This window comes from Syngnathus leptorhynchus, chromosome 6 (assembly GCF_054491065.1).
Source record: "Syngnathus leptorhynchus isolate UIUO chromosome 6, UIUO_Slep, whole genome shotgun sequence".
Classification (NCBI taxonomy): domain Eukaryota; kingdom Metazoa; phylum Chordata; class Actinopteri; order Syngnathiformes; family Syngnathidae; genus Syngnathus; species Syngnathus leptorhynchus.
The window spans coordinates 9,792,169-9,817,473 of record NC_141200.1 but is presented as its reverse complement, the minus strand read 5'-3'; the positions used below and the strand labels follow the sequence as shown (position 1 = coordinate 9,817,473).

Here is a 25,305-nt window from a genome sequence, read left to right as displayed (position 1 = left end):
ATTCGCTGTAACAGTTTGTGTATTCATTTTTTTCTGTCAGTGCTTTCACAAATCAGAGTTATAAAGGTCAAATTGGCTGTGTCAGGTAAAGTCCTTGACATTTAAAAGCCAATCGGGGACCAGATTCAAAGGCTATTATGGAAGCCTCTGTGACAAGTCATTATCATTTTGGAAGATTAAAGATGATACATTCTCCATATATTATTGGAAGGTGGCCTCAAAGATAGACTAGACTTTGTTACCTAATTTAAATGCTCCTTAAATTGGTCTTGGTTTTTTATGGCCCACTCTTTGTTGATGTAGGGACTAACATTTCCTTCAAGAATCAACACATATCCACTTGATTTGCAGCCAACCTTGGCATATGGACATATTTAGGTGGATCAATAGTATGTGATGTTGGACTTCCACTTGTGCTAATGGAATACTCTGAGACTTTGATCTACTCTCTAGTTGTCATTGATGAGTCATTCATTCATATCCCACGAACATTTCCTCTCTTTGTTTCCCAAAGGCATAACCTCAAGGGATTTTATCGACTCTCATGTCGAGAGGAAGAGTCAGCTGGAGACACTCTGGGACTTCCTGTCTGAGACCCTGTCTGTCAGACCGGGCAGCATTAACATTTTCAGCATTGCCGATAGGATGGAGAAAACACTAGACATCCATTTCTATGTGCTGTCTGATACAGGGTTCATGCACTCAGAGAAGCTGCATGGGGTTCTTGCTTCACAAAAGAAGAAGGTATTTATCCTGATTTGTATCATAAATGAAAAAAAGTGCTTGAATACTACACAATACAATTGGGGCTTAGAGAGGAAGAGATAAAATGGCAATTTCTGCCCACATAAACCTTTGTCTTTTTATTCCCTCTTTGTTTTTCAATCCATTTCTTGTCAATTTTAAAATTTCTTTATCACATTGCATTTTCTACTATTTGGTACTGCATTTCATAATTAACCTGTCAGCCCTAAACATACCCCGCTGCTTTAGCAAACTATCCATCCATTTTCTGAACCGCTTAGTCCCCACGGGGGTCGCAGGCCTGCCGGAGCCTATCCCAGCCGTGCTTTAAGATTATTCAAACAATATATTGTATGTAGATTAGAGGATGTTTTCATGTGACGTGCTGCAAAAGTCATGTTAACCCCACCCCCATGTTCATTACAATAGGATTTCACATCACTGTCAACTCAGAAGATACTAAACCTCATATGTTCATTGACAATTTTGTTCGCCACTGATGTCTCCTTTATTTTTCCTTTTCATACCTACTTCCTCTGCAGCTGCAGTCACTGTTGAGTGCTAATGTAAGTCAAGTCCAGGTGGATGAGTGCGTGCACGCTGACTGTGAGGCATCAGGTGGCTGCACCACACAGCTGACCATCAGTGAGTCGCCTACCCTGGTAGACACTGATGAGTTCTCCTTAGTCTCAGTAAAGGTGACAACCTCAGCCCTCTGTGGTTGCATAGCCAGAGAAATGACTCATCAGAGCTGCTCCTCTTACTCCAGTAACCCCTGCCTAAATGGGGGAACCTGCATCGATGCCCAGAATGGATACAGGTGAGCCCAATACCAGTGTAACTGCTCTTCTCTTGTCTCCTACTTGGATCTACTAAACCCTGTATCTCACTGAGCAGCAAAGTTCACTTCTTCCATGTTACAGAAAGAATAAATTCACTGTAACCTTTGCATCATGTGCATTAAAATAACCCGTAAAACTCCACAGTATGATTGTAATTATCGAGAAAGGTTTAAAACGTGTGGTCTCTTTTGGACTCAATGGTTCCAGCATGCAGTACATTCCATGTTAACACTAATGCCCAGATTAAATAAATATAGGGCAGGGGGATTAATCCAACTTGGGGCCTCTCTGCTCACAACTTTAGAAAATCACATTTAATTCCATTTGCGTACCAGTTTGTCAGAGCCATATTCTTCAAAGCATGGATGCGCAAAACCCATTTGCTCTCTTATCTATTTTTTTTTTTTTAAACTCGGCTGTGCTGTAGTTTCTCTGCTGCATTGAGCCCTTGTTATGTGAGAAGAATATTACCCTATATGCGCTGAATATGCCCTGCTACGAATGCAGTAAAGCCTAAAAATTTTACTTTTACTACGGTTGTATGTGGACATAACAAAACAGCTCCAGACAGCAGTTGATTAGATAATGTCAGTCGGAGGTGAAAAAATACAATATCACTTCTGTTGAGTTACTCAGGTACCGGCTCTCATGAGTCTGAGCAGTAAAAGAGTGAGAGGTCCTGCTTGATGTGAACATATGTATGCATAACACTTCGCTCTGCATAAGCCACCTATTTCGGTGAGTTAGATCAGTATTCCTGACATGCATCGCCCTCTGCAGAATAAACATCAATGTGGCCCTAACAGCCTCAATACACACAGCTTTCCTCAGGCGTTGCATGGAAATAGATGAGTGTGACATTATCAGCAAAGCCACCTTGTCTCACATACTGCCAGAGAAGGAGACAAGAAGAGATCAACCAGTCAATCTCCTCCATCACGGTGACTAAATGAGGTGTTTGTCGTTGAGGCATGCCTCTTCTGAGATTGAGGTTTTATGATTGTATCCATCTTAACCAACATGGTCATTTAACAAGGAACCTAGACTTTGAGAACAGAAAAACTAAACACCATTACTGAAGAGCCTTGAGAGACGAGTGACACGACTTATGTTTTTTTTTTTGTTTTTTATACAAACCACTAACACAGGCAAGATCGAGATATGAACATATAATATGCAGATAGATACGTATATGTTGTATGAACGATGTCAGGCTTGACTATCAAGCTTTGTTGGTTTGGGGGGTTGGAATAAACAATTGGCATTTCCATTAATTTCAATGGATAAATATTTTTTAAGATTCAGGGAGAGTGTGGATATGGAACTAGTTAGATTTTGATCTCAAAACTAATGTTGGATAACCTGGTCAAGCTCAAATCCCTGTTTTGTTTCAACTCCAAATAGTTTCATGGTGTTGCAATCACGGCTCTCAACTTCTTTCACACTAAACTCAACCAACTACGTATGAGAACTCCTGATTTACATGAACTGTCTCCAGTTGCCGTGATGACCTGAATAAATGCATGTTGCACTCACAAGTTTTTAATGATTTAATGCAATCCCCAAAGCCCTTTGAGGCTAATGATCAATTGGTTGTAGTATGTTTTCTACCCCCTATTGGCAAAGTCCACAGTTGACTTTGTCTGTGTATAAACAATGTCTCACTCGGCAAAGAAAATTGGTGTGAAGATTTGAACACAGATACTTTCCTTTTGTGTTACCGCAATTGTTTTTCTGATTTGTCGTTCTTCATGGTGCTGCAGGTGCCGATGCCTCCCTCAGCATGACGGTCCGGACTGCCAGCAGACAAGACGTAGTTTCCTTGGCAACGGCTACGCCTGGTTTCCTCCCATAAAGCCATGCTTTGATAGCCATCTTTCCCTTGAGTTTATGACAGAAGAAGATGACGGACTGCTGCTGTATGCTGGCCCGTTGGCCACTCTTCTGCCTGGAGATGTTGAAGACTTCATGGCAATAGGTAAAGGCGGGTTTCGGTAATTACATGTGTGCCACGGAGCCTCTGGAACATAATTGCTTGAACTCTTGGATTTCAGTTGGAGTCTTTAATTACTGGATAGTATCGGAGCTCAGCATATATGAGGTGTTCCTTTAATTTAATTTTTTTGTCAAGGCACTGTTGACATTTTATACTTATTGACCTCAATAATATGACCCGACACCTGAATGAGATCCAATAAAAAATATGTACTAAAAGTTGTGCCTTTACAGAAATAAAGTTGACTTTAATTGAAAATATTAAAGTGGCATTAATTCAACAATATGAGAATTATTGTGGTTTAATGGTGTTCAACTTTATTGCATCATAAGAACTGACAGAATCAAATATCTAGTATGATGCACTGCAATTTTGCACAACTGGAAACGACGTGCAGTCGACATTTTTCTAACCTCATGTAAGTAGACAAATTTCATGATTTGGACCAAAGTAAAATTTTTTAAGTACTGTAGTTGGTCCAAGATAAAATTCTCAAGTTTGCTTTATTACTTAAATATTGCAAGTCCTTTTTGGTTTCATTTGAAAGTCTTGGATTTACACCAACAAACTCTGAAATTGCAGGCAGACATGCTAACCAGTCAGTCATTTTTGCCTCTGTTTCAGAATATAAAATGTTGACATGAATAACAATGCTATAAATCATGGAAGGGCAACTGAGGGCCATAATTTACTGTCTCTGAGTGGCCTCTTGATTAATCCCTGCCACCACCCCCCAAAAATTAAGTAGCATTTGTTGATAATATGCCACCGTTCCACACAATAATTTGGATATGTATGCAAACTAAATGTGTCTTAATCTATTGTCAGAGATGCGTTTTACGTTCCCTATAACAGTGATGCTCTTCACTAGCTTTGATTGGGTGTAATTAGCATGCAATTTCTATCAGATTGTGCAGTTTAAAATCATACCGCAACATTTATTTTCATTTACGCATACAACCTTTGACATTGTCAAACATTTGCTGAGCTTGTTGTGCTGTTACATCCCAAACCACATGTATTTCTTTTTATTCAAAATGTGTCATAATTTATTCAAGCTAACCCACTTTTATTTAGTCATTTCTGATTCCAAAAGCTCCTGCAAATTTTCCCCAGCACAGTGTACATTTGCATTATCTGCAATAAAAAACATCTATATTTTGACTTAAACCGCATTGGCTGTCTGACAATAACTGAATGAAATTGTCCAATCCTGTTATGAACTGTTTCCCAGTATTTTAGAGAACTAATTATAAATTGCAACTCCATTGTTTTCCTCATTCTGTCCATTTTTTTGGAATGTGCAAAATTGCTTCCTTGTGAGTTTCCTTTTGTTAAATGGTTTGGAAATGTTTTCTCAATGTTCACCGGTCATTAGTCACACCATCTGCTCCTCAATAGGTTTCAGGTTTGAAGTACCCATCCTACATCCACTGAAAACAATGCATTAAAAATGTAACTCTTAGGGCTCCATATATAGAAAAAAAATAGAATAGTGGTGGCAATTTCAAAAAGTGTGATTTTTTTTTTCCATCAAAGTAGTGCCACTTGTGATTTATCTTGCATGTTGTATTTGGATGAATTAAGTCTCAAGAGGATTCAACTCTTTCTCTAAGACTGCTTTAGTTTTCTCTCTGTGGTTCATGGCTGTCCACATCATTTTCTAAATTATATGCTCGTTTTTATATACAGTGTAGCGTTTCCCTCGTCCCATGAGACTTTTGCCTGCATGCATAATCAAGATATTTATCATGTATTCCTTCATAATGCTTTTCTTTTTGACCTTGCCTTCTTGTGGAATTATTATCTGGTTCTTATTTTAATAATTGTTTTTATTCATGCATATTAATGTTGATTTATATCCCCCCCACAGAGCTGATTGGTGGAGCTCCCAGTCTGAAAATAAACCACGGTTCTGGTACTCTTGTTCTCCAGTTAATAAACCGTGCCGGACTGGCTGACAGACGCTGGCATCGGCTTGATGTAAGGAGCAATGGCAAAGTAAGACAAATCATATTTATGATTTTTACACATGAAGATGACTGACTGGTCAAGTGCAAATTTTTGCTCTCTTTATTGCATGAACCAACTTCCCTCCAGACTGTTAAATATAAGGGTCATCTCACCAGGCCCCGCCTCTTAAAGACATGCCCAGATGCACACGAATTATTTCATGCATTTTACACTTGCAACTTTTTTCAAATATCTACTATGTTGTTAAAAGGTGTTTTGATAAATACATTCCTCTAACCTGTGTGTGGGGGATAAAACAAAACAAATTGGGGATTTCTACAATTGTGCCAGTAGCACGGCGTTCACTGTACATGTCCCCATTTTAAGGAAGTGATCTTTACTCTGGGTCGATGTTCCACTGCAATTGTCATGGAGACAGAAGGCGTGGACTCTTGGGCGATGACAGAGGACCGCTCCTCCTGTGAAATTCGAGGGATAACACCCAAGCGGGATAAGTAAGTTCCATCAAAAACGGCATAAAAGAGAGCACACAAAACAAATGATCTACTCTGTATTTTCAAGCGTATTATGGAAGTATAATTAACTTATATGTCAGCGGGTGAATAACCAAGACATTCCCAGACACCTTCCAGACATTCACATGTTTACGTTGTTGTTTGCTCATGGCCACAGAGAAAGAAAAGATCCAAATGACACAAACATACACTGCATTATAGCAATTAATTAATTCATGTCATGAAATACAATTCAAACTGTCCTTCACACACATACCCCCTATGTATCCATTTTCTGTCCAACTCATATGTGGGTCAAGTTTCCTTTATAATTGAAATAATCTAAAATGGTGTCAAAAGCAGCTTTTTCTTTTCTTCATCCACTTGCGTGATTCTGCTGCCACTCTTGTAGGTCACCCTATGTTCTAGCCTTTTCTGGAAACAGTTGCTGACTCCACCCATTTGCATCCTTTGGCAAGTCCACCATCATCTGTCGCTCTAAGTTTATTTTTTTGGATAACACGTGCTCATGTCTTTGTTATCATCCCTCTTTCTTTCACCAACATGTTCATTAGAATCTGGACCAATCCAGAGTCCGGGGTGCTCAGAACTGCTTCATCGAGTTCCCTAGAGAATTTCTCACGCTCATGTTGTTGACACGCTACCTGTGGGACATTTCTAATTACTTTAAACTTAATATCCTCAATTTCAAGTTTCTGACACACTTTTCACCTCCAGGACATTCTTAACTAAATGCTTTTCTTCAAGATAACACTGACTCCATTTTCCGTATCCATTTATACCATGGTAAAACAATTTGAACCCCAATTTGAACCCCAATCAACCTACGATACATTTCCACTGGTGCCCTGTAGGTTAATGGTGCTGATGTTGTAAACTTGAGCAGCAACCGGGCCCGTATAGAATTCTTTGGATGAATGCTCAAAATTGTTTGGCAGTTTCAAACCAGATACCCTTCCTCACATAACCTTCTGTGTTTACCTTGGCTTGAGTTGGCACTGGTTTGTGCTCTTGTACGGCTGCATAAAAATAAGCTGTAAAGACGATCACTGGAAATAATTCTTTGTTCACGTTTCAAAAACCTTTCCTGAAAAACAATGTCTAAAAACGAAATTGTTTTGTTCATTTATATGGAAACTGCCTGAGTACATAACTATATACTAAATAGATTCTTCCCTATAATCAGTGCATGTAACAAAGAATATACAGTCTGTTTTCATTTTCTTTCTCCAGTTCAATGAAATACTGTGGTTTGTGGTCTTGTTGTCAGCTATTTTTTCAAAATGAAACAGAACAGGAACAAAATGTGACCTTTGTTGTCAGGAAGCAGTAAAAGTGATGACAGGCTCAGGGAGTAAAGAATGAAACCATACATTTCCGTGTTGACAGCTTCTGTGGTTTTGCTGTTTGCAATGCCTTTTCAAATTACATTCTCTTCACACGTATATTGATACTTTTATTTATTTTCTTGTCCCAGGTATCTGGATGCAAGTCACGTTTTACAACTCGGAGGGGTCAACAAGAACATATCATATGAATACCCACAGCTGCAACACAAACATTATATTGGATGTATAAGAAACCTACGTTTGGACAGGAAGGTAATGCAGCAGTAGAAGCACTTTGTTCTAATTCACAAGAGAGGGCTGAATGAAAAGGTGGTTGGACTGCAAAGTATCCATACTCTGTTTTTCTTTGCTAACTTCAACCATTGTTAGAGGAAATAATGATAAGTATTTTCAAGGTTGTGCAGCAGAAGAGTCTGTTCTTCACAGTTTTGTCTTTGCAGTAAACAAGCAATGTAACGTTAGCGACGGAACGTTTTTCCAGGCAGGCAGACAGACAGACCGACAGACAGACCGACCGACCAACAGACAGACAGACCGACAGACAGACAGACAGACAGACAGACAGACAGACAGACAGACAGATAGATAGATAGACTCTGCGATTGTGCATGGAAAAAACAGACAGTTGTTGAACTATTTAGAACTACATCTGTATTTATTAATTTTGTATTCTAGACTAATTTTTTGCCCTGCTGCCACCTTCTGCTCAGCTTTATGACCTCGGTTCTCCAGCTGAATCAGTAAACAGCATCCCAGGCTGCTCTTTCATGGATGACCACTGCGCCAACACAGAGGAAAAACAACAACCGGCCTCCTGTGGCAAGACGGGGCGTTGCAATGACGAGTGGAGTCCTGTCGGATGCCAGTGTGAATCCGGCTTTACTGGGTCACAGTGTAACCAGTGTAAGCACTTTGAAGCACTTTGAATCACTGTGAATGACTGCTGAAGCTTTTGGGAAAAGCAAGCACTTTGAATCACTGTCAATGACTGCTGAAGCCTTTGGGAAAAGCAATGGTGTTAAAATGTTTAACCTCACAGCAAACAATCTTTTTAAAAAAAAAATAAAAAAAAAAAAACACTGTCCCCAAGTGACAAGATTGCCTTGCCCTTGCCCTGCAAAAAGTCTTTTCAGCAGAAGTGGGCCTCACTGTGAAATTCTCATGCACTTCCCAATGACAGCTAAAATAATTGAACATGCTTTGTGTGTTTCTGATGGACAAGCGGCTCCAGAGTTCTCCTTTGATGGACGCAGCCACGTTCAGTTTCAGCTATTATGGTCCCTGCCTGCAAGACAGATAAGAGTCCAGGCTGGGATTCGAACACGTGCCGCCTTCGGAGTCATCCTCAGTTTGCTCTCACAGGAACAGAGTGAATACCTCCGTTTAGAAGTGAGTCACAACTGCTTTGTGTTTCTCCATCATGACAGCTCTGATTGTTTTGTCTATCCCTTTAAAATGGTGATTGGGGCCCTAACAGTGATTGCTGTGAATGCTTGAGTGAGAAATAACAGGGTTCTTGACTGTTGGCAACTGAGAGGGCCGCTGATTGACATGCATTTTTTCACACAAATTATTGTAGTAGGTCTTCAAATGTCTGGTTTGACACGTTCACATACAATTTCTCTCCGGGCAATGTCTCCGAGAGAAACCATGGGCACTGTAATTGGCGGCCACAGTACACTTGAGTAAGGGTAATGTTTCAAGCAGTGCACTTGAAGGTTTTGACACTGCTCACTTCAAGTGATGAGCTCACATGGCCTGCCACTGTCTTTGCTAAACCACCTTTGGAGTGGGCTGCTAAACCTAACCCACTGCAAGGAGTGGACTACGAACACTACCCAAGAGTTTAAAAGGGAAAATAAGGTTGAAAAAATTGCTTTGGCAAGCTAGTAATGCAGCATATAAATGCAATCTATTTACACTTTCTTCCAGATGACACACTGCTGACAGGACATGAACATTATGAGTTGATTTTTTTATTTTTATTATTAATGGCTTTCATCTCATTTCGTGACATGTCAAGTGCAAACAGCACATGGAGGTAAATGGCTGTCAGATGGTGTTTGGACTGTCACTTTATATAAAATCACAGGCCAGCTGTATGCAAGGAACCCTTTTCACTGAGATGGAATTCTATAACTGCCCTGCCTTAAAAAACATTATGTCTCAGTGCTGTTTAATGTTCTGGCTTCACGCCTTGTCCTTCTTTTGGACTTTATGTGACAAAAGGGAAACATGTCTTACTCTTTCCCTTACTGACAGGAAGAGGTGAGATTCTATAAAAGCTTTTATGTCTATAGCAGTGCACCGAAACGTAGCAGCCATTTCATGGTTTGTAAATGCAAATGAGGCTTTTCAAAAGAATGAATGAGAAAAATGAGAATGAGGAACAATATATCATCTATCTATCTATGCACAATTGCAGAGTCTATCTATCTATCTATCTATCTATCTATCTATCTATCTATCTATCTATCTATCTATCTATCTATCTATCTATCTATCTATCTATCTATCTATCTATCTATCTATCTATCTATCTATCTATCTATCTCTCTCTCTCTCTCTCTCTCTCTCTCTCTCTCTCTCTCTCTCTCTCTCTCTCTCTCTCTCTCTCTCTCTCTCTCTCTCTCTCTCTCTCTCTCTCTCTCTCTCTCTCTCTCTCTCTCTATCTGTTTATCTGTTTATCTGTTTATCTATTTATTCTGTCTGTCTGTCTGTCCGTCCGTCCGTCATAATATTAATATATATATATTAATATTTTCTTGGAAAACACTACATTGTTTGAGTGACAATTTAGTGTTTTTCATGAAAACCAACATGATTGCACAAGGGTTTTCTAAATATCCATTAGCCTTCTAACACAGCAAACAGAATGAACCATTAGAACACCAGAGGGATGATTGCTGGAAATGGGCCTTTATCCACCTATGTAGATATTGCATTAAAAAGATGTTTGAGGCTAGAATAGTCATTTACCACATTAACAATGTATAAAGTATAATCCTGATTAGTTGAATGTTATCCTCGTTGAAAAATATATAAACTACATATTTATTAACTTATCATTTTAGTGTGTATTTTTTAACTTGATAACTTTTATATCTTATATGTATTAAACTATTTATAATTTAATTAATATAGACTTGTAAGTATCTGTGTTGGTAAGTGTGAGTATGCTTTTGTGTCTCTACTGGGGTATTTGAGAAGTCCTGCTGAGTGAGCAAGAGTTAATGCAGGCTGGGCTGAATGTAAATTATCTTGCCCCACTGTTTCCAATTAAGATTTAGACATGTAGGAGCTGCAGTTTGTGGAGCCCCTCATTGGTTGAGTCCATCGGGTTCACTCAGCCTTAACAGTTGAAGATAATTGTTGGCTTTTGTATACCTTCCCTTTGGGATGACTCCTGCTTCTGCCATGCAGCAACCAACTACAAAATTGCAGGAGTCTTTTTTGCCACTGAAAGTTTGTTGGAAGGGTCCATCTTTTGCTTTTTAATGACTTGGCCCGACCTGTGCTTCCCTCCATTATACATAAAAACTGCCCCGCATCTTAGAATAGGGTCATGGTCAGATTCTGTGTTTGTTAGTCCACACTGTGCAATCTGGCAGAAATCACTGGTGAATTTGTGACACCTGTTTTGACTCTCACAGAAAGACTGTAACTGATCATATTTTGTTGGAGCAGGCTTAAAGTGTCACAAATCCATCCCAGAATTGCGGTTCTGATAAATCTGTAATAAACCACGCCCCTAAAAAATGTGCACTTGCGTTTGAATATTCCAGGTTGTTCAGGGATTGCTGGCTGTTTTCTACAATCTTGGAGATGGAGACTACAACTTGACACTGCCGTTCCATCATCTGGATGATGGTGAATGGCACGAGCTGGAGTTGGATCGCTTCGGCCGAGAGTTCACCCTGCGCATAGATGGGGGCGGAGGGCGTCGAGAGATAATGGCCTCTCCTGGGCGGAGTCAGGAGATCATTATTGACCCCTCGGTTGTGATGCTTGGAAACTCTTTCCCCTCGCGACACAACAGAAGCTTCCTTGGTAAGTGGATACTAATAAGAAGAGGTCAAAGTTCAGGAAAGTGATTCTGTGAACTAATTGTTAGCTAAATAAGATTATTTATGGCTAATCAATCATTGATTTAGCATGTTAATTTGTAGCGATTAACTGGTAACAACACAGTATACCTGGAGGAGTTGACTATAAATTATATTGGAGGATTCATTGACTGTGGAATGCTGTTACCACTCCTGATGCCTCCTCACTATATAGCGCAGAGTGATCCTTCAGTATTGGGCCAATGACCAAAAGTGAATCAGTGGCATTGCTCTGCATTTAGATGATGTGTTTGGCCTCATTTACTCACACACTGAAATGAAATGCGCAGTACCGACAATATTGTCCAAAAAACACTGACAGCTTAGCCTAAGGGCTGTTAGTGTATTTGTGTACATGGGTGCATCAGAGCCTCTTGGTCTGCAGGTATGTCATTAACTCAACTTTAGTTTGTTTATATTCTTTATGGATTAGTGGTTACCGCCTCACAAAGGATTAGGCTTGTGGTACGTTGTCTTATTATTTATTTGTGACACTTTTTTCTACTCCTTTACAGGCTGCATGCGAGACCTGAGATTTAGTGGTCGACCCATTTCCCTTGACAGGGAGCAGCCTTCAGAGGGGCTTCAGGTGGTCTCATCTCAGGGTGTCTCCCTTGGCTGTTCTTCAGAAGCTTGCAAGAAACATTCCTGCTCACCTCCCTTGGTCTGCGTAGACCTCTGGAGGCAACATGAGTGCAGGTACAAAGAATAGCAAACACCTCTTGAAGTTAGCACATGCAGGCATGTTGTAGTTTATACTTGTATGGCGAATACACAACCATGTTTGCTAGCAGCGAGACACACACCGCAGCCCATAATATTGCTAAATAACAGCAATCGGGGAGTTCAGACCTCTGCCTTGGTCAAAGTGTGGTTTACTTCACTGTATTATTTATCTGACTTTTTGAGAGCAGAATTATTGAACAAGCAGTGATTTCCATGAAACACGGGGAGGAACCGGATCATGGACAAGAGTGACAGACTACATAGACGTCTGCTCTCTCTTGCACCAGTACTGCTATGGACAAAAAGAAAAGTGCTCCCAAAATTTTGGAACGATGCTAGTCTGCTTCCTGGCTACTGTTCAGGTACCCTTGAGCAAGGCACCAAACCTCACGAGTCAAAAGGGTTCAGCATATTTTACACTTTCACTCTTGATCTCTCTTCTTGCATGTGTGTTATCTGTGCAAATGATCCACTGCCAGGGTATGAGTTGAATATCCCCGTGATAGGACATGTTGATTATAATACATGAATTTAAAGACGACCTCCTGGTACTTCTGCTTGGAGATACATTGACACTTTTGTACTTTTGATGCAGCTGTTCAGATTATTCAAAAATAATAAAAACACATATGAACGTATTTCCAAGAGATACAGACAGTGAAGACGTTCTGACACACAAGAGTTTATTATGTTGTCTACCTTAAAGAGAAGCACTAAGCAGCAGTTGTCAGTGTATTGACAGCACGTTTAAAGTCAGCAAAATGCAGCAAGTGACTTTACACGGTGTCCGGATGTCCGAATTCTGTGATTACGGCGCAGCCTCGGGGCACAAGGCATTGAAAGCAAGCAGAGTGTAGACGAGAGGTGAAAAATATTCAGAGGTTTTGTATGAATATAATGAGGGACTACTGCTGAGAAGCCAATCTTTGTCTCTCTGTTCCTTTCCAACTTTTTCAGACAGTGAACAATTGACCTGCTTTCAAGAGCTAAGCTTTGAATGTGAATGAAACTCCAAAAGCATTTAGCGACTTTTTTTTCTGACCCTTGCAAAAATAAATTCACCTCTAATTTCATTTTAACAAAAGTAATTAGTCAAATTACCAGTCAAATTGTAGACCAACTTGCTGCTTATTCTTTCTGAGACCTTCTCTGCCTTCCGGTTTGTTTACCTTGTCGGTTTTCCCCGAGAAACTTTCTGTCTGTGGGTTTTAGGTCATTATCATCGGTCTGTATTCACAAGGGCCATCCTATCAGTTTTGCAACATTTAGCAGAAGCTGATATGAGTAGCCCAATACACTTCAGTATTCAGCATGTGCTTTTTTTAAGATGTTTTCCATTAGGTTGTAATCTCTTCTTTGTGTTCTTGAGTGTTACCAGTAGTTTGCACCTTGTAGTAAACATTCAGTATTTACATTCATGAAGGCGTCTCTCGATTACTGACTTTGACAATGATATATCTACCTCCTCAAGAGTGTTCTTGAACTGACCCATTGTTTACTCACCAAGGAGAAAAATATGCAATCATGCACTTTATTTGCTGGTGAGCTAGCAGATTCATTTCTTCTTTTTGAATTGAAGAATTGTTTTTGTATGATTAGTTTGTTTTGATTTTCATGCTTAATGATGGCCTACTTCATCATCTTATCTTCTAGAAACATTACATCTTTAAGGTTTTACATTGGAGGTCCCATTGCATGGTTACCAGATGCAAATAAATTCAAATCATCATTATCATCATGTTTATCTGCAAAATTATGACACAACAACACGGCAGACATAAAGTAGGTCATTAAACTCGTCATCTGCCAGCTATCTTCAGTCTGGAATATAAAAGACCAGAGAATGCCTGAGGCCTCGCAAATTATTCTAGTAGCGCCCGTCATGATTTATAATATTGACTGATTGAAAGTATGACAATCTCAGAAACAATCCTAAGAAATAATGTTGAGGTTTTGCACCATATTACCTTCAAATCAGTGGCAGTTGGTAAATGGGAGACAAAAGGACACCACCCAACAAACAAGCTGAGTCACCTTGAAAAAGACAAACAGAAAATAAACAAACAGCTTTAAAACCGCTAGCAAGATGTATGCAAAACTGTACTGATTGAATTAGCTGGTCTGTATGATTGAACTTATACATTTCCTTTCTAAACAGGTGCCCTCCAGGTCACATCACTAAGGAGATCTCTTCGGGTAAAGCATGCATCTACACACTGTGCGCCAGCCGTCCGTGTCGCTACGGCACTTGCGTGGCTCATTCACCATCACGTTACACCTGCCAATGCAACAAAGGATACCGTGGACGGCACTGCGAGCTGACGCTCGCCATGTTCCACAATGAAGATGGCAATAGCCTGAGCCTGAGCTCCATGTTTGCCATCAGCATCTGTGTGATGGCCTTTCTAGGTAGCTATGTTGACTATGTGCTTTTCTACTTGTGGTGACTCTTCATCTCTTCATTTCATGTCTTATCATTTCATCTAGAAACACGTTTGTTTGCCTTCTTGTCTTAATCATCAATTTCTTTGTTAACTTAATGCTGCTATTCAAAATATGTCTTGTTTTAATTTGCCATCCCTATGTGCATGTGTGTGTCTGTATGTGGTGCATAAAAACCGTTTGTTGTATTGAGATGCATCTATTATAAATAATGCAAAAGGCTAAGCAAATATCTGAATTGCAACAGAACAAGCAAGAGTGCATGTCTTCATTTGTGAATGACAGGAAAATGCTAAAAGTATACAGAGAATATCCTTCTTTCTGTTTTTCTTTCTCCTCTCTGCCATGTGCCCTGTCAGTTTCAATGTTACACTCTGGATTCAAAAGTCATTTTCACTCTCAGCCTTACATTTCATCTGTCCATATCATTTTCTAGCCAAGCGTTGCCTCATTCACTTTCCCTGGAATGTTTTTTTTCTTACTTCTGTCCTGTCCCATGTATGGGTTACAGGTTTACAGCAAGGCTCAAAATAAGTAGTTTCTCTTAATTAAAGCATATGGAATAGCAGATCTGAGAATCGCAGATTTTTAGGCTTTTCAGAACTGGGGCGTTTTATATAATAATAATAATTAACAATAATAATAACAACAATAACACTACATATAGTGATATTTTATTTTGACCTTTGCCATAAGAAAAATTATCCACCAGCTCACAATATTTATTAATTCTGTAGTATAAAGAAAATGATTTTGCTCAATTTGTGAAATCTGATCTACAACTGAAAGAAATTGTGTTGAATTGACTCAATTTTATTTCAATAAGTGGTTGATGTAATAAAAGCATCTGGATACAAATACTCTTTATGGTACAGTACCCTATACCAGTCTACTTTTAAAAGTTATCAAATTGCCCGTTGGTTTGATTGTGAGTGTGAGTGGTTGTCTATATGTGCCCTGCTGGCGACCGGTTCAGGGTGTACAGCTCGAGGAATACTGGGCAAGGCTCCAACTCTCGTGAGGAGAAGCGGTTCAGATGATGAAGGAATGAATTACAACAAATTGTAGCCTACAGGTACTGTGTAAAAGTCACTGCTTAATCACTTGGTTGATCAGTAAACGCACAATAATTGAAAGTTTCTGCCATTAGTTTAGAAAATGTCTGCAAGAAATTTGATCAATCCTGATGTGGCCGGAAAGAAAATGCATACTAGGTGACAGAAGCTTACTCCACCAAACTCAAGGTTCATGTTAGCATTGTAGTTCTTGTAGTTTGAGGATTGAAGTTCATATACGTACAAGGTAAAAAAATTGAATCATACAAAAACTAAAAGGTAGACCATATTTTTTTACTTAAGTGTAGACAGAAAACGGCAATGATTGATTTTCTTTTTTTTCTGTAATACTTAACACTGTACTCTATGTTGGCACCATAATGTGATGTTTACATTGCGAGCACCATAAATGTGGAGAGGCGGGGGAGCTTCACTTTACAATTTACAATGCAGTCCGGATGAAACTGTATAACTATTTGCGTAGATATAACATTGAAATAGATAACGTAAGTATTTTCCCCCTTTATTATCTCACTTGAAAATGAAAGCATATTTTTAATAAAATGTTTAATTCTAATAACACCATTAGTTGTATATTATTATTTTTCTTGTGTTTAATATTGCAAGTGTAGTGTCAGATAAATTCTCCTCTATGAAGGGGCCAACAATGATACACAGCCCACCAGTGAAAACAATCCAATAAAAGTGATGCTGGATGGCCTCGTAACTTGTGTGAGATCTTGGAAGGTTTACATTATATAACCAACCACATCCACTGCTGTTGCCTTTTTAAATATGTATGCGCTGATGCCCCAGTAGCACACAGGGCACTTAAAAGACAAACTAACACTTTTGGTCATGGTTAAGTTAATTCCGGGGGTCTTTTGGGATATCTCTGGTCCTCATAAATGTAGAAAGGCAAACGTGTGTGTGTGTGTGTGTGTGTGTGTGTGTGTGTGTGTGTGTGTGTGTGTGTGTGTGTGTGTGTGTGTGTGTGTGTGCGCCTTGAATGCTGTTGCTCTCACTAGTCTCTATAGGGCCACCATGTTGTTTATGAGTCTTAGTATCAGAAACAGGCTTATAAAACGCTTGGCCAGCTCGGTACACGGCCCCTGCCTCCATAACGGACTGTTCTCCAGGGCATGTGGCTTGTGTTGGGACTCTTATTGCCGTACTTGAAAGTGTGGAATGTATAAAGCAGTCCCCAACATATGATAATCGATTCAAATCATGCTCTACCTGCACACGTTCGCTCCCAAAAAGTGCTGTCCATTTAAACGAGGCTGACACACTGGCAGAGAAGCTGGCAACGCTGACCGGTGCATAATACAAGACAATGAAATAAGGAATGAGCAGTCTTTTGTGACTTATTACATTTCCACACCTTTTAATAAAGCAAGGTGAATAAATATAGTCCCCTAATTGAAGCCATTTTATGTCACGGAACGAATGATCGTCCGGTTGTACAGTATGTACCGATTTAATGACCTACCTTGTCACCACAGGAAGCGCAGCCGTATATAAGAGCTCACATCCCGTGCACACTCTACTCACTTGGTGCTAAATTAAAGGGGGGATTCCTGCTCTGCCTCAGTGAGCATTAAAAGTTAAAATGATCATCCATTATTAAACTTTACATAAGGCATCACAGATGGACTGGAGTGTGAATTCGGCATGCGCTATTGACTGAGTCGGGCTCATGTCTGGATAGCCAAGCCTCATTAGTCCGTCGTCAAATCTGCCCATTTGTGAGCGAAGAGTGGGGCAAATTAACTTCCCATATGGGCCATGGAAGTGTCTGCTTTATCCCCTGAAACTAAATGATGTTTTCCCAACTCCTGCTCATCTCTCACCTGTCTCGTTTCCTTCCGTTTTCTCATCAATTTTCTTCCGTCCCCCTGTATGTCCTCTAATGTTTCGAGGCGCTCTACTCCTAATTAACCTGATACTGCAGTTCTCGCCAGCAGGGGTCAAATGTTTTGATCAAGACGTTGTAGTTGTTTTCACCCACTCATCCATAATGCACAAAGCGGCACAGGCTGTGTTCATGCTTAGAAGGCAACGAGGCAGCATCATTACTGATGGATGGCTTTGGTGTTTGTGTCCACCCTGAATGATTATTGATCACACCGCACAACTTCTGTACATCTCACCCCGGAGGGGGGGAATGCAGGCAGCTCATGGCAAATATTGTTCATACTTTACAAGCACAGCTGCATTGCGCATGAAATATACAATATTCTTTTATGATCAGCTCCTTCCAGCAAACCAGGAGCTCAGCTGAAGTCTCAGTGGCACTCATCAGGATTGTGAGATTTGGGGGGATGTTATCTGTTTCCCCTCAGACAACTAGTGCCCAATCCAGCACAGAGGAGTGAACGTGAAGTCGCGCTAAATACTGTAGATTTTAATTAGGAAAGGCGTTTCTGCGTGTCGTTTTGATTATGTATAACCTCATGGCCACAACACGCTGCTGCTGCATTCTTCTCATTTTGAAGCGATGACTGTACTGTAGATTGGAACGCCAGACTAAAGTGATTACCCGACGTTTCTCTGACGACTTCCAATTAATCCGACACCTCGAACTCTGGAAATGGTTCTTATATTGTGTGGGAGATGAAAGAAAAAACAAGAGCAGGTAGAGGCCAGAGAGGTGCTAAAAAACAAGAGTACTGTCTTACTTAAAGACTAATGACTTGGTGAGAAAACCGCCAGCGTAACTACAGAGAGAAAAAAAATGGGAAAAAAGCAAGTGTCAGTGGTAACTAATAAAATATATAGTGAGGAAAGGGAAACTGGTTGCGATTAATTGACTTTAAAGGTCACTCCACCATGCTGTATAATTCAGCACACAATTGCTTTGATTGATAAGTATGCTTCAGGACCTTTCCGCTTTGGGCTCTGGCAGGATTCCACGGTGTGCTCTCAGCCGAGCCAGCGAGGCTTTGACGTAGAGCAGGGATGGGTAGAGAATTGGTCAAGAAGCCCCCGGGGGCCTGCTGTCTTTGATAAGACAGGGAACATATCGGTAAAGGGTGCGAGTGCTTGTCTATGACCTATTAGTGTATCCTACCTGTACAATCGGAATCACTTATAGGTCTTTTTTGACTCATTGTAGCTTGAAAAGTGTCAGACGTGGCCATGTCCTGTCTGCTTCTTGAAAACGGTCATATAGTGTGAGAAATACACACTCTTCATTCAGTTCACCACTTTATTCAGCACTTTCCACTCATCTTGTGCATTTCATTTACACCTTGACTTAAGTATACTTCTTGGATGTCTCTGGTGGGTGAGGAGTGCAACCCAAAATTAACCTGCTTTGTGGCACTCCTCAGTGCTGATGCTGGGCCTCTTTCTGTACTCCTGCTGGAGGAGACACAAGGGCCTGAAAGATGGCGTGTACCACGTGTCGGCGCACCATGGCGAGTGGGAGGACATCCGAGAGAATGTGCTCAATTACGACGAGGAAGGAGGAGGGGAACAGGACCAGGTAGCAAACGTTTTAACGACCCATTATTGTTTGAAGTGCATGTATTACAACAGGTTTTCGACATAGGCATACTCAGCGGTGAGCAGACAATCAATCAATCAAACTTTATTTGAAGAGCACCTTTGGTGTGAATACACGCAAATGAATCCTGGTGCGGATTAAAGAACCGGACCGAGACCCACTTTTTAAAGTGGTCTCGGTTCTCTTCCAAACAAACTCTGGTGGAGTTCGTTTCAGGTGTGAATACAAATACAGTAGATCCGAACCAACACAAATATGAAGAGTAGGAATGGAGCATGTAGGACTTGCATGTTTTCCTCCATTTCCGGGTCCTTGCTCTGTGTGGCCGCCATGGTCATTGCTGTCCAATGGGAACACAGATCTTCACAAGCGTGGATGTCTTTACAAAATTCACTTGCAAAATGTACAGTCTGAATAGGAACCACACCAAACAAAAATAATTAAGTCCGCTTTTGGCCCGGACAAGGGGACTAAAGGACTTTTCTAGTTTGAATACACCCTAACAAAACTCAAAGTGCTTTTCAATTGGTAAAATCCCCACCACCATTATCTCACCACGCACAAGGACCCAAACACTCACATGCAAGCAAATAAAAAGGTTATGAGAGGAGTAGATCAGAGGTTGGACACAGAGCTCATGAGGAATGCAACACCTTTTCATGCTTCCTAAATAAGTCAGCAGGCGTATTGTCCACCAACACATTAATTATGTCTCTTGCATTGTGAATAAAGATGATGGTGTTCTCATTTGGAAACAAACAAAGAGGTGCCTCAGTTTTCCCAACAGGAAAACAAAGTTTTATGCGTGACTTTAGTTTAAATTTTGCATCGCTAAGTCTGTTGCTGAGCAGAATAGCAGCAAGTAGCCAACATAAAGGGAAAGTCAACCCAGCAATTTTCTTTACAAAAATATGGTTTATGTGCCCCCACTAGTCTAAACGTGGCCTTCTGATTAATATTGTGTTTGTGGAATATGAGTTAAGCGGCAAAATTCACCCATTTCTATTCATCTCAGGGGGTGACCATTATGCCACATGCTGTCGACTGAAAATGCCATCACAGTTGCCAGGTCTCAGGTCACAACCAATCATGGCTCAGCTTCAGAAAACTGGTGAGCTGTGATTGGTCGCGACTTGACACCGGGCAACCCGCCACGCTCACCCTCGAACACCCTAACCATACAGACACCAGGTACTTTCTACTCTAAAATTAAGGATTGCTCCATGTATGAGTATATATTATACGGTATATCTCTATAAACCTTTTTTTTTCAGTTGTCGATACATTTTGGCCCCATTACTATTCAAACATTGCATTGCCGTTAACACTGCAGGCTATTTCATTTATTTGGCCGAGTATGGTGTTCGCCACTTTTCATGACTTTTATTTCCATGGATTGCTTTTGCTTATGTCCATGATGTTAATGACAACAAGAAAATCTGGTCTTTTCTTCAACTGTGCATATGCTTTGTATTAAATCCATCCAAAAACTATGAATCCAGCATATCCAGGAGAGAAGTCACATTCTTTTGGATATGTTCATTCTGACTTGGCCACTAGCTGATGGCAAAATCTGAATACCTGGATTGTCAGCTCTGACTCAGACCTGTTGAATGGCAGCATGTCTGATTTCCATTCCAAGCTCCACTCCATTGGGAGCGGCCACGCTGCCTTTGATTTACAGAACGCCGCTGGGCAAAATTATGCTGCCGTCTTCAACAAGAGTGGAAATGAAACAGAGTTGAGGGCCTCACACAAATAGTGGAGCTTGACTTACAGCAGTGTCTTAAGTGGATAAAGAAAATAAATGTGATTTGCAGACCCATTCATATGCGCTAATACATATTAGAAATGGAATTATCTCACAAGCAGGGACTGGTCGGGTCTGTGGTCCCAGTAATGATTCCTGAAATAAAATCTGCTTATTCTATTCTGGTTTTATAGACACTGTTAATGTAAATTTAGCTGAAAGTGAATATAGTTATATGCTTGCAGGCAATGAATCACCAAGCAGCAGTAGGAGGTGGACACATACTGACTGATGTCTGTCTTACTTATTCAGTTTTCATTCCGCATTTTGACATCAGTGATGACATCTGGCAGACAGTTTGGCATATATTTTTTTTCCCCCTGTTTGTTTGTTTACTGTAATATGTCATAAACTGCATTCTGCTTTTGCCTACTATACAACATTCTTATTTGTGTACCTATTCTGACTGAATAATAACAACAATAATAATAATAATAATAGTAAATTTTACAATATGGTATCCACATTATTATTCCACAGGATGCTGCTATCAATTGCCACACAGTGATGCATGAGTAAATCCCTGTGAACCGTTTTACCGTTTGGTTTTGAAATATGTTTGGAACATTATTTTTGATGACTGGCATAAATATGGGGTTAATTAATATAGATATACTCAATTCATCTTTGTTGCCATTCAATTGCTTGATGCTGGATTTACATATGCTTGACCACCCTCCAGCCATACGTTACGTTCATCTGTGTGCAGCTATCTGACGGGTCTCGCTGCAAGAGAGATTCAATAGACATGCAAAAGAAAGAGGAGGAATTAAGTAACACTCAAGTCACTTAAGACAACACACTTGTGAAGTGTGAGTACTATACACAGTCAATAAAGGCCACAGGGAGTTTGAATAGAGATTTCAAACAGATAGGAAAAATCTTTTATAATGGCATGAAGAAGGTGACATAACTATATGGAAGCTTCCGATTTGTATTTGAGTGTTGATGGATCTTTTGTTTCTTTCAATTAGTGTTGAAAGCCTTACATTTTGATGGTTCGACCTCTGAAGTGTTGTTTTGGTTACGGGCTTTGAATGTTTGTAAAATAATCAAATTTATCTCCGAGCAGGATCTTTCAGTTTAAGATTGCACAATCCCCATTGTAGGGAAAAGCATACTATCAACTCCCTACGAGGCTGGCGTGTTAGTTAGCTGAAATTGAGCCATACAAAAGGCTGCTAATTCCACTATTTTAGTAGTGCCGGTAATAGCTGCTTCCACTCTTAGCAATCAGATAATTAATTAATAGTCTAATCAATGGTGCTGTTGTTGTCAGTGTTTCCCCCATCCAGCTGGATCTTCATCTCTGTGTCAAGAGCAGCTTTCTTTGCTTGCACATGAACGAGCAGAACTGTCATCTGCCACTATTAGTTTCCATTGTCTTTTCACTTCCTCAAAAGATTACATGGGGCTACTTTATTCAATTATTTTGCTGCTCTTCTTTCAGAACGCTTTCAACATGATGGAGCTGCAGCGTTCCCTCCATCCAAGCCCGGCACAGTCGCTCCGCTGCAGCTATCCGCAAGGTATCATCTCCCGGCCCGAGAATAAGCCCCCCCACGAGGACAGCGGGAAGGGGCTGTCAAATGGGAACGGCAGCGCCATCATAGCTCTGCGTCTGGCCGTACCCCCGTCAGAGACCGAGACCCTGTCGTCCCCTCTGACACTCCGTCGCTCCAAGAAGCCCCTCTCCTTCTCCAGCCAGGACTTGGCCCGCTACCTGTGTGAGGTAATCAGGGACACGGAGCACCCGGAGGAACTCGGCATCAGAACCACACCACGTCGTCCATCTGGGAAGCAACGCAGCCTGGGAGCGGTGCGCTCTCTCAGTGCATCTCAGGGTTCAGATATCAGGAATCAGGGACCCCACAGCAGCAGGATGGAGAAGTTCAGAACCTTCAGAGCTGTGGTCAGTGACCTTCGAGGAGACTCCAAGTCATCAGAGAGCCAGAGAGACAAAGTGAAGGAGAGTAGAGGGCAGCTGGATTGCGGAAAGAGTGGATGAATGAAGGGGCAATGAAAAGAAGGTGAAGACATTCTGAGGTCGCTGAAGCTGGGTGTTGCCGAAGGTCTGAGTCAAGTCTCCTTTCAATGTCCTGGATTGCTGAAACTTTGAGCCCGTGATGTTCTTGGATATCAAATGAATGATCTCATGTGATGTATTGTTTACCAGGCATTGCACTGTATAGTAAAGCCTCTACTGTAAGCACTTTTGGAAGCTCCTTGTGTCAAAAGTACACTCAACAAAAACAATCACGCAATCTTTGTGATTTTATTCAAGGCTTACATCTCTGTCGCTTGGTTGGTTCCTAAATTTCTCAAACCTATAATCAGATGCACTATGGTAATACATACAAAAGTAGTTGATTCGCATTGGGAGAAGACAGATGATGTAACCTCAAGAAGGTCATTATTGCATAAAATGTGCAATACTGTTTAAGGAAACTGCTTTATTCAAGTCAAAGCTTGACGTTTAAAAACGGCAGAGCGTCTGTCAGCTCAGTGACCAGAACAGCCGAGTGTCGAGCTGTGTTGCCCTGGATGATGCAAATGGTGGTCATAGCAGCCATTGACAGGTTGTCTGCCTCCTGAAAATGCTCTGTTTGAAGCTTTAGTTCAGGACAGAAGCAATTTACTGACACCATAGACCAGTCCAGGGTCCTAATCTTGACACATCTACCAGCTAAATGTAAGACTATTACAATGTCTTGAATCTGGGCACCATTCTGCATAGTGGTTAGCATGTCTGTCTCCTTGATGAAGGCTTTGAAAGATCTGGGTTTGAATCGCTTGTTGAGCATGTTCTCCGGGTATTCTGGCTTCCATTCATAATTGGAAAAACCTGCATGTTAGCTTGATTGAACACTCGAAATTGCTCATTGGTGTCAGTCAATATAACAATATAAATGGTTGTTTGTCTTTATGTGCCCTGTGATTGACTGATAACCAGTCCAGGGTGTTCAGCTGCCTTTTCCGTTCACCCTCGGTCAGCTGGGATAGGGAACTCACGCATAACCATAAAGAGGACAACCATTCTCAAAAATAGAAGGATGGATATCTTGAATCTGTCTGGGCGAGTCAAAACCAAAGTGTTGATGATTTTGTTGAGTGTATTTGTCTTCAAAGTTGTTTGCGTAAAAGTCTGCAAGTGAAGTGGCAAATTTACCATCATATACTTAGTTTCACGATTAGTGACTCATGAAGACATTTATTTTCTTCATTTGCTTTATCAATGTCCTTTTAAATAAACAAACAGCTTTGATAGTAGCTATTTGGAGTTTGATCCACACGGATTTACACAACTCAGGATTTCTTCTGATTTGAACAAGAAGTGCAAAATGCTTACCAGACAAAAAGAACAAGACACTGCATCTCATCATCTGCGGAGTATGAATAATCCGCTCTAGTTAATCTGTCTGCCTTCATTACTGGGAGTGACTGAGGACGGCATCAGCACAAATAATACAGTGTATTTGGTTTACCGGCAACAATACCTTTGCATTTAAATACAAAAAAAATTAAAGATTTCAGGATGAATTATTTAAAGCCAGTGTAACCTTGTGACCTAAATTCAGGCGATGCTTGGAAGTCCCAGTGGACCTACCGAACCTTTAATTTGCCAGCATTTGATTTGATCAGTCGTGACATTAAACCTCAGAGAGACAGAGTTTATGCATGCCTCTTTTTAGATATCCTCATGTGAACAGTGCTTCATACGGCCAGATCGAAAAAGCTAAGAGGATGGTTTGATGGCCTACTCCCTGAAAGATTTAAGTAGCTTTAAATTTAGACATTTTAGGATTAATGGATCTACTATGCATAAGTAATATCAGATTAGACATGATGGAACAGTACATCTGCTTCCTATTAATATTATTAAGACGAATGTTTGTTTTACTATTGCTATAGTATTTTTTAGTTTATGCTGTCCCCTGTTGACAAGAATCTGTAACCACACAAAACTGGGGCTACTAAAGACCTATAAGTGGAATACAGGATGCTTGATCTCTGATCACATAAAACAAAAATAATTATAAACTAATAAAATTAGCACATGATTTGTTTATTGAAATGAAAAAAACAATACATTTTTAATGCAGCTGTAAATGTTGACCTCCAGAATGCGGGAATGAATCGAGAGGGCTTTAGGGGGCACTGTAAGTCAACAGAAGGGAAAACCGCAAATAGTAAAAATAAGATAATTCAATGAGAAATTAAACTGTGCATAATAA

At 40.4% G+C, this 25,305-nt stretch overlaps 1 protein-coding gene across 1 annotated transcript in view; it reads left to right on the top strand.

Moving 5' to 3' along the window:
* The window catches only part of LOC147055885 (neural-cadherin-like), an 85,315-nt gene extending 61,042 nt beyond the window's left edge, over positions 1-24,273 (top strand). The window contains exons 21-33 of the mRNA XM_085914236.1: positions 515-744; positions 1,287-1,564; positions 3,350-3,564; positions 5,456-5,583; positions 5,923-6,050; positions 7,549-7,672; positions 8,131-8,323; positions 8,643-8,809; positions 11,206-11,470; positions 12,042-12,225; positions 14,411-14,661; positions 19,085-19,239; positions 22,521-24,273. Coding sequence (XP_085770362.1) covers positions 515-744; positions 1,287-1,564; positions 3,350-3,564; positions 5,456-5,583; positions 5,923-6,050; positions 7,549-7,672; positions 8,131-8,323; positions 8,643-8,809; positions 11,206-11,470; positions 12,042-12,225; positions 14,411-14,661; positions 19,085-19,239; positions 22,521-23,078 — 2,876 coding nt within the window. The 3' untranslated portion in view covers positions 23,079-24,273. The remainder of the gene's footprint in view (positions 1-514; positions 745-1,286; positions 1,565-3,349; positions 3,565-5,455; positions 5,584-5,922; positions 6,051-7,548; positions 7,673-8,130; positions 8,324-8,642; positions 8,810-11,205; positions 11,471-12,041; positions 12,226-14,410; positions 14,662-19,084; positions 19,240-22,520) is intronic.
* The last annotated feature ends 1,032 nt before the right edge of the window (positions 24,274-25,305 follow it).